General features: G+C 34.6%; 1 protein-coding gene across 1 annotated transcript; it reads right to left on the bottom strand.

Moving 5' to 3' along the window:
• Positions 1-5987: 5987 nt before the first annotated feature.
• LOC111387325 (replication protein A 70 kDa DNA-binding subunit A-like) lies at positions 5988-10634 on the bottom strand. Its single transcript, XM_023011879.1, has 2 exons — positions 10202-10634; positions 5988-8754 (listed from the first exon to the last, which is right to left on the bottom strand). The coding sequence occupies exons 1-2, from the start codon at positions 10486-10488 to the stop codon at positions 6351-6353; spliced, it is 2691 nt and encodes an 896-aa protein (XP_022867647.1). The 5' UTR covers positions 10489-10634; the 3' UTR covers positions 5988-6350.
• Positions 10635-10642: the final 8 nt, after the last annotated feature.

The raw sequence follows: 10642 nt of genomic DNA, 5'->3' as shown, positions 1-10642 counted from the left end.
AATTACTAGCAATTATTAGAAGAATAAAAAAGTTCTCATTATTCTTGTTGTCCAAAAAATTTATTGTTGAAACTGATAATTCTCAAGTTGCAGGATTAGTCAGGAATAAATTATCATCAGAACCTCAATACAGAAGGCTCCGTAGATGACAACCTTATTTAGCATTTTATAATTTTGATATCATTCATATTAAATGAGTTAATAATTTTTTTGCAAATAGCAGAAATATAGAATTTGCTGATCGATAAAGACAAGGTCATGGAATTATACCAATCTATCCTACATATACAAAAAAATACAGATTTTTTTAGAGAAGAATCCGAAGATATAAGCTCTGGAGTAACCCAGATCTCAGAGATGTTCAACTCAAATATAAAAATACTGTTGAATATCACTACTGAGCATCAAAAATATGCTATAGAACTCAAAAATCAAGTTGATGCTATTGTAACACAACTAAAAGATATACTGTTTGAGACAGATATACCAAAGAGTTCAGAAATGAGTTTTCCAATCAATACCAAATAGGGACAGCTGGAAGCAGCAGTGAACTCAGACGTGACAACATACCAATTGATAATAAAGGAGATTCCATTTTTGTATCATCAACCAAGAAAATTATGATACATGGAGATAAAAGAGATATCAAAATAATCAACATATAGACCAAGAAGATAAAATTTCTTTAGATTCAAAAGAAGAAAAATATGTCAAAATAGTCAGAATAGCTTATGAAATAAAAATGAGTGATTTATATTTCATTTCTCCGGGAAGTAATGTTTACCCCAGAATAACATCCATGGAAGGAGGTGACCCTTCATTTATAAAAATTATGGTAGACTATGGATTCATGGATTTGATATATCTAGGAAAAGACTTTATTGAAATTTCAAAGTTTGATGACATATTCATTAAAGAAGTATCCAGATTTGCCAGAGGAAGAAAAATACTTTTGAAATTCTATTCAATAAGTCCAGAATATGATGGAGTTGTTTAATATCCAGTTGAACACATAATCTCAATTGGATATGTTGCAGCCAATTTTCAAATTGATGTTATAGAGAATAATAGAAAAGTCCCAACGGTGACAAAATCATGGATCAGACATAGAAGAGCACTTGGAATTAAAGCCATTTACAACATTGCCAAAAATTTGTTTGATAAAAAATTCTCGTGCTTGTGCCAATTGTTGACCTAATGGTTGACTTCTTATTTTGATTATTACAAACAAATTGCGTTTGATTCTAACAAATTGAATTTAAGTGATTGACAGTGATTATTGCAAATTTATGACACGAAAAGATTTAGTTCGAGAATCATGCAACCTTGGTACAAAACAATATACACATAAGATTTACGTACAAGGAAATGATAATCGAGCTCTCACCCACCAAATTGCATTGGATGAAGAAATTGAAGACACTAGCTAGATGCATTTCTATACTCAAATGTAAAGGTAAAACACTTTAATATTTCGCATCGATCATAGCTCAAACAACCTTCATGCACGGGAATTATTATAACAAAACTGTTAAAAAATATTTTTAAATAAACTTTCTTCAAAGAAATGAAAAAATAAATATGGCAATCCGGACGTCCGGATGATGTCTTCCGGACATCCGAATGAAATGTCCAATGGTCAATTTTTTAACCGTTTGACAAATGGCTAGTTACTCGTTCGGATACCAAGAGGACGTCCGAATCAAGTATTCGGATCTCCCGATTGAAGGCTATAAATACCTTACTTTTTACCTTTTAAAAAGTGTGAATTTTAGAGTATTAAAGAAAGTTACTTATTAATCTCATCTACCTTATTTCTCAATCTTTAAGAGGTCAAAATATTTTTTGTTGAAAAAGGTTTTGAGTAAGTAACTTTGTAAAATCTTATATCTTGATAAAAAGTTTTTCGCACAATACTTGAGCTATATTCTTTGTGATCTATTGAGGTGTTGTGCCTACTTCTCTCTTAATACTTTGTTGTATTTATATCATTTGTTAAGAGAGAAGTTTTTCAAGTGTAATCTTGATTCTCATGCTTATTGAATTGTGGGTCGTGTTGAAGTCCCGGAAAGCTCAACGTGTAAAAGGATCGGTGCTCCTTAGTTGTAAGTCACCGAAAGTATTGTAAGGGTTGGATTGCACCACAAGTTAATCAAAGATAGTGAAAAAAGGCCTTGCTCGTGACGGAGAGTTTGGTAACGGGGGACGTAGATCGTGATTGGATCGAACCTCCTTATTACATCGTTTGCACTCTCTTTTCCCTTCCTTTTATTATATTTGTGTTATCTTGTTTATTCATTGTTATTTGCTTATATTTGCATTTATTTTCGAAAAAGTGGTAAATAACCAATTCACTCCCCTCTTGGTTAGTTGTTCTTGGACTTTCACCAATATGAAAATTGGATGCTGGTATCCAATGGAGGATATGCAAAATCAGAAATTTTAAAAGATTATATTACAAGATTTGATATATATCAATTCACAAGATGTCCTACCACTATAAAAGAATCCTGTCAGTTAAGGGAGTGCCCCAACTGCATGTGAAGAAATGAAGAGGACAATTATAGAGCACCTTTAACAAAGGTGTACAGCTGCATGTGAAGACATTGAAGATAAGAGCAATAATAGAAAAAGATGCACTTTGGATAAAAAGTTGAAGCAACATGTAGGCCCAAAAAGGAAAATAGAGAGGCAAGTGTGCCTTGCTGATATAATCAATGATGTAGTAGAGTCTCATAAACTTGTATAAATAGAGACATTACCAGAGAAGAATATCATATCATCTTATCTTGAAATCCTGAGTTGTAAGCAATAAAAATCCATTCTTAGTTTGAGAAACCAGTTTTTCTGGAAATCCTTTTGTATCAAATAGAAATCTTGTATAAATTCTGATAGAAATAAAACTCCAATATTCTTGATATGAATATGAATTTCTAAATCTTTATTCCCATAAATTCTTGATAGATCTAATAAAAAGTTTTCTTCTTATTTTAGCAAAAAGAAAGTTTTTATTTAACAGAAGTCTAGGATTTTATTCTCTAGAAGTTGATACAGTGAGAGCAAGTAGTTGAAACAGTAACAATTTCATGAAGACAGAAGGCTGTTGAAGAAAGCAGTTTACAGATTCAGAGCTCGAAGGTCACTCGATTCTAAGAATACAAATCCAGATCAAACCTAACGTAAAACTATTAAACTTTTACTAAAATTAGAATGAATCTTTTTAAGATCTTAAAGAATCATAGGGATTAATAGCATGATTTGATGATCACTTGAATAAATGCCATGATATGCAATTAAAGGATTGAATAATTTATTAGAAAGAATGTTAGAAGTAATAAAAAATATGTATTCTCAATTAGAAAGTATGGATGCACTTCTGAAGAATATAATATATTAAATAATAAATGTGAACAATATGTTGCAAATTATTCCAATTTATTAGATCATAGAATGAAATTATATTCAAATATTCAAAATAGAATAAATACAAGATAAAATGTTTAAAAAATTAAGATATATGTTGCAATATAGAAAAAATCTTTTCATCAAGGGTAATATCGACCTTTTAACAAAAAGAAATAGTGATAGGTTAAAAAGAAAAATCTCTCGATATAAATCTCTGTTAAAGAAAAAGTTGAACTTGAACCCCCATTTGATATAGCTAAAAATTAAGTTTTTAATAGATTTTATAAAATTTGATAACAATTATGAACTGTATAAAATGTATAATTAATATTAATTATTGATGTTAACTTAAATTTTTAACAATTTTAAAAAAAAAAAAAATTACATACCTTTGACCGTACATCCTTGAACCAAATATTATAAACCTTTACCGATTTTATTAAATAAATCATTTTTTGCCACATAAAATTCGAAATAAATCCACATAAGTTTGAGCCTTTGCACCAATACGACACTATTTTTACAAGCATGTTAAAACTTAGTCCCTATAGCTAAAAATTTGAATTAAAATTTAACTCAATCAACAATTAATTTTAAACACACATTTTACTGGATTCACAAATTTCATTAACTTTGATCAAAATGTATTAAAAATCTCATCTTTATCTAAACCAAATGGGGACTTAAGGTGAAAACCAAACAAATTTTTAATCATATAATAAATCTTGAACAGTTTGTTGCAACATGAAACACATCTATTAAAAGTAAAACTCATTAAAAACTCTATATATTTCTACCTCATTTCACGTTGCCACATTAATTTATGTAAAACAATTAAATCAAAAGCAAAGCATTTAAGAAATTTTCACACAAAATTGACAATTGATGGAGAGTATACTAAAAATATTCAGGAGCATGCTCTAAGATATGGGTCGTGCTACATGTACACAACAATTTACCATCGATAATGTGGCGAAATTTAATTGGATCAAAATCTCAATCAAATAACTATTCCATTTACATTTTGATACCTCATCATCGTGTAAAAGATTAGGTAAATAGTTATGTACCAAAAGCATTTTCCCTGAGATATATGCAGCTTCAACTATTAAATAGTGATCAACGATGGTGAGAGTTNTAAAAAGTATTTTGATCAGCTTAAATTATAACTTAAGCTTTGCCAAACATGCTCAAGTGTTTCTGCCATGTTCAAAGAAGTACACTCTCAAAAACGAAGAACAAAACAATGAGAGCATGACAATCACAAAAACAAAATCATCCTTATTCCCATCCATTCAATTCTATTTGTGAATCTAATTTCCATTCTAAAGAATCTTAAGACATACTGTATATAGTATACAGAGTAATGTAGGGAAAGACTTACAGAGATCATGGCGACTATAAGTCAATTTAAGTTAGACAGCAATAGGGAATAAGGTTTTGTTTAAAGGTGAAATTTTTTTTTTTCCCCTTCGATGCAAGAAAAAGGAGGGGGCAGCAAAACTAAATAAGTTGTAATTCGTCAAAACAAAATCATAATCGAATCCCCAAAAAACAAATGGATAGCAGATCAAGCAGTTAATTTTCAAAGAAAAGAGAAAAAGTAAAGTATGAAACGGAGAAATACGATGCATTTACCAGTCGTAAAATAAGAAAACACCCAGGAAAATGAAAGCAGCAGTTCCAAAAATCTCAGAAACCTGAAAGCATATAAAGCTAATCTCAATTGAGGTTACCAGAAGCAATTGGCCTGAAAATGATTTTGGGAAGAAGGGGGTGGGGGTGGGGGTGGGGGATAATAACCCATTCTTTGTGCTTTCTTCTGGAATTTTATATTTTGATGCACAAGCATTTTGATTTCAATTAGATTTGATAAGATTAGTCTTGATATTTTCATAAAACTTCAAATATAGAATTTTCAGATAGGTCCAATATTTGAAGATGGAAACAACTTTGATATGGCGTTTAAGCTTTCCAGGAAAATCTCCCGTCTGTGCCGACAATTTGAAGACTGAGGCTGCATTTCAACTTCAATTTAACCCTTTAGCAGCAAAAACGCTGCCTCAATCAGCATGTCAGCATTTGGACGTTTTCCGGAAAAGGCAGCTAAGACAGCCATCTTCACCTACTAGTGTGAGTTTCTGAAATTCCCATGTAAATAAATGAATGCTTATATTGCAAGAGAATGAGAATTAAATCTTGGGAAGTTATTTACAAAACAAGAAATGTTCTTCAAGATAATATATACGGATCCAGTATGTTTAATAACCTGGATATTTAGTAGCAAATATTAGTTGGGTCACTCTTTGGTTACTTTAAAGTGAAAACAGAAATTATAAAAAAAAAAAGAAAAAAAAGTCATATTCATTTGTTACAAAATGAGGAACTTATGTATTACAAAATCCTTGTGTATTGGATTGTGTATCCAACAGACATGGATTAATCCGTGTATTTACTAATAGATCTTGCTGAAAATGCTAAGCTACCACGATCCATTTTACTGAGGCAGTAAAATCAGTTCATAGAGGCAGGCAGTGTCCACATTAAAAAAAAACCAGTTTCTCTTAACCAAATCCTGCAAGTTATGTGAAAACTAAACGTCACCATAAATAAGGTTTACCACCAGAAAATTGCAATGGCTGTGTCGTACCAAAGGTTCAAAAACCTTAAATACAGAGAATAATTTACAGAAAACGAGTTCAGTAAAATGTTCCCAAAAGTAAGTTGATACTAAACATTCTAAAGCCATATCCATGTTCTCATATTTGCAAGTATTAAACACCACTGCGTTGCTACACGCGAAACACAATTCTTAAGACACTGAAGTACAAAATCATAGCATAGCAAACTCACAAACAGGGGTAGTCTCCCCCATAGCAAAACTTGGCTGGTGGCATTCAGACGATCCATTGTGTACAGGTGCAATCTGCCACTTCCATTCAGATTTAGAACCCGCCAACATGTTGCTTTGGTACATTACCATATCGTCCAGGAATTGAGTTACTGCTCCCATAAGCTGGAGGAGCATTGCTCAAGCCGGGACAATCTTTTGCCCAGTGCCCAATTTGATGGCATTTAAAGCACTCGCCACCAGCACTTGCCCCAGGAGTCAGGTTACTGCTCCCATAAGCTGGAGGACCATTGCTCAAGCCGGGACAATCTTTTGCCCAGTGTCCAATTTGATGGCATTTAAAGCACTCACCACCAGCACTTGCCCCAAGAGTTTCCCTATTGCCATAGCTACTTCCATGAGATTGTCCCTGGCCAGTCATAACATTTGGACAATTCAAAGAACTATGACCCATACCACCACAGCTATTACAACTTGTATACATGCCAGTCAGGCCAGATGAAGCAAGAGTGGAACCACCATACTGATTAGAATATGGACGCACCTCATTTGCTGATACACCAGTTTCTCTAGCCAAGTTGCTAGTGTTTCCACTGTAATTCATAGTAGATGCAGAGGGTTCCCTATATCCAGTACCAAAACCACTGCTATTCATTCCAGAGGTTGAACCAACATTTTCACTCTTTAGAGGTAGAAAACCCAAGCCCTCTCCTTTGAACTTAGCTATTGAGTCCAGAAGATACCTGGTCTCGGTTTGATAATTTACTTTCTCTGCTTTGACTACAGTTGACTTTACACGCTGTTCGTCACTAAAAGTCTCCTCCTTCACTTTCAACTTGAAAATGTATTTTGTAAAAAGAACACTACGCATGACTTCGGCAAATTTATCATCGTCTTGTTCTTCATACTTTAAGTAATACAAATCTTTTGCCGATATAGCCATTATCTCCTCCCCACATTCCTGAAAAGCAGTCACCCATGTTAAGCCAGTGTGATCCTGAATCTGGAGCTGGAGGATATACCTATAATCACATTCATCAACCAACTGATCACATTTATCACAACGCCATTTCCCATCGCCATTATTCGTAACCTTTTTGCTGCACTGGCGATCCCCATTCATGATGGGACATGCAGTGTAGCAAAAGTTGTCCACTTTTATAAACGAAAGAGTGGCAGAGACTGTAATCCAATCAGGCTTCTCAGAAGTCCCTAATCTTTCGTCCTTAATCTGAGTTATAGTTTTCCTCACATCTGTCCGGACCATGCTCGTTGTTTCCCTGGAAATGGATACAGAAGGTGTGTGCTTCCCATCCTTTTCAAACCATACTTTGAGTTTGTGGGCCTCTGGAAAATCTGGTTCTATAAACAGCTGGCTAGTAGATATGGTTCCTACTGCTTTTCCATTAAAATCGTTCACCCTACCAGATTTGATTGCCAAAACAGGAAATACCCCAGAGTCGCACATGTTCTGAAGTGTTTGACCTTCTGCATTGCAAAAGCTTCCCCACAAGGTTAATTCAACACTTCTGCCAGATGTATCCTTCAGTTGGAGTGTTCTTTTCTGAGTTTCAGTGCCATTTTTTCTCATTATTGAGCTGGATGGGGTGATAGATGAAACTACACCAATCACATCCACAACACTGTTGTTCTCCATGCCTTCAATTTCATCTATGGAGAGAAAATGGAACTGCTGCTGCGGTATCGATTTATCATCCTCAAAGCAAGGCTGGACAGTTGAAGTACCATCAAGAAAAATTTCATGTTCATTGCGTAGGTGGTTGAAATTCTTTTGAGCAGGCTTCAATGTCCCCTTTGAGATCATATAAATTCTACCAGGTTCAATTTGGTTGTAAAATTGATCCGCCACAGCATTAAAGCATGTTACCCTTATTTCCCCACCATCTGAATCGAGAAGATCAAAAGAAAATACTTTACCATCACCTCGAGGATTGTTGTAGTGCCTGAGTTCCCCCTTTGCTGTCACCCTGGCCTTAATAGTCCACCTGCCCTGATATGGATTTAGTGCAGCAATTGGAATAATCCTTGGAGGAGCTTCATTTTTTGCTATAGGTCCTCTGTTAGCAAACATTGGAGATGGCTGCTGGTATAATGACTGAGGTGGGCGTACATAATTAGTCGCAGGAGCCCGTGAAATCCCATAACCAGATTCTGTCTTGGGATAGGTCGGAGGTGCATTAATCGAATTATATTTTCCTGAATCAGTATTGCTGGCATAGGAGTGCGAGCCTGCACTTCTGTCAATTTCAGAAGTTGGAATTCCACCAACCATGTTAGGCCTAGGAGCTGAACCAGCAACATAAGATTGAGTAATAGTTGGATTAGCTGGCTGATTCATTGGCTGAACTGAGGCTGACGATCTGGGTATAGAGAAGCCCTCCCCATCAGTCTTAAGTGGCAGTGGCCCGTAATGCTTCGGTTCGCCAATGGTATCACATTTCTCGAGTATCACATCCAGATTAATAATAATTATAATCCTGCGCAAAATTGGAGAAGAAAGTGATCAATATCCTAGTAACTGATTAAAAAAAAGTTCATATAACATACAACAATAAGAAAGTCCAAGGAATAAACCGCCTAGAAAGTATGATAACAGATTCACTTGCTCCGGGAAGTCCAGTACAACTGTAGACACCACACTGGGTAATATGAAGCAAAATCTAACTATAAAATCAGAAAACTATAATGTAAATGACTTGGTCCTTGGTCAAAAAATTACTTAACTTAAAGGCCAAGAGTCATCTCACTTTAAGAAGGAATAAATTATTCTAATGAAGCATGTGTTCATACTGCTTTACTAGATATCCCCTCAGGGCCTGTAAACTTCAGGGCCCTGTGGGATTAGTCGAGGTACACATAAGCTGGTACAAACACCCACGGTAAAAAAAAAATAATAATAATAATAATACACACACACACACACACACACATGTGTTCATACTGCTTTACTAGATATCCCCTCAGGGCCTGACTTTAAACTTCAGGACGCCGTGGGATTAGTCGAGGTGTACATAAACTAGCACTATATATATATTACTGCTTTACTAGATATATATTAGTTAAAAGCACAAGTCAAAAAGCCCGCATTAGCAGGTATCATATGTAGCATGTGAATGAAGAAAGAGACCCATCTTTTTGAGACCTGTTTCTAAGTCAAAGATGAAAAAAATTACCATAGCATCTAGAAAGGAATACATTCGCATGTAAACACAAACGTAAATACATAAATATAATGGATGAATTGTAATCACTGATCACAAACCTTGTGAAATAAGTAAAGAAAAATCTATCCAATGTCTGTTATTTCCCAGACATGTAAAGATATAATTTTGAAATACATATACCAAGTTTGTCCAATATCTACCCCACACCCTACACACACAACAGCAAAGGTAAAAAGGACACTTTGTATTTATTGCAGCAAATTCTATTGAATTTTGATGCAGTTTTCTTTACTTTTTAGATCAATAAAATCGAGTTAAAAACTTAAAGATATAATGTTTAAGACAAGTATAATCTATTTAGTCAATGGTTTCTACTACCAACCAAATGATGAGTTTGAAAGGCAAATATTAATTTAGAAACGTCTACAAATTATGATTTATCACGATTTATAATATCCCAACCAATTCCTGCCAACATGATCTGAACCCATAACTACTTCGCACTTGACTTACAAGAATATCCTAGACAATAGTTAAGTTACAATCAGGATTTCAAATTTTAGAGAATCAAAGAAATTGTGGTTCCAAATGCACTTATCGGTCATATTTTACATGAATTTCTGATAAATTATTATTTCTGGCTACACAAAAGAGTGAGAGAGAGAGAGAAACGCCAATTTCATTCAGAAAATCGCACAACACTGAATCAAACAAACAACAATCAAACAACCAATAATAGGTAGCATAATTTCGTACTCACATTCGTGTCTGGATGACATTACAGACGAACTCCGTCAACTGAACAATAGATCCCTTCTGCAATTTATCTGTTCGAACCAATTCATTTTTCTGGGTCGCCAGCATTGCCTGCTGGAGAAACAACCCGTCCGACAAAAGAATCCGATACCTCTCGTTGTTGCTATTCTGGTTCTGGGTATTGACTAGCCGAACGTCGGACACTTGCAGCACGGGCTTTATTTCGGTTGCCTGAACATCGCCTCTTGCTAGCATCGAAATTGCGCCTTCGGTTAAATTGACTGAAGACATTTTTTGATAGAAACGATTAGGGATTTCGGATTGTAAATGGATTATTTGTTTGATTTGGGGAAGACGAAAGGGGATAAAATGGAGAGTTGGAGGGAAAAATGAAACGTGAAAGCGTTTTGAAAACCCTAGGAAAGAGAGAGGCGGGATAATGGTT

This window comes from Olea europaea, unplaced genomic scaffold (genome assembly GCF_002742605.1).
Source record: "Olea europaea var. sylvestris unplaced genomic scaffold, O_europaea_v1 scaffold399, whole genome shotgun sequence".
Taxonomy (NCBI): domain Eukaryota; kingdom Viridiplantae; phylum Streptophyta; class Magnoliopsida; order Lamiales; family Oleaceae; genus Olea; species Olea europaea.
This window is presented reverse-complemented; position numbering and strand designations above follow the sequence as displayed.

Excerpts from the sequence above, each read along its gene's own strand:
- LOC111387325 (XM_023011879.1), bottom strand. The coding sequence starts at position 10,488 with ATGTCTTCAGTCAATTTAACCGAAGGCGCAATTTCGATGCTAGCAAGA. Across the intron at positions 8,755-10,201 it reads AATGTCATCCAGACACGAAT|GATTATAATTATTATTAATC; the intron begins GTGAGTACGAAA and ends AATTTTGCGCAG.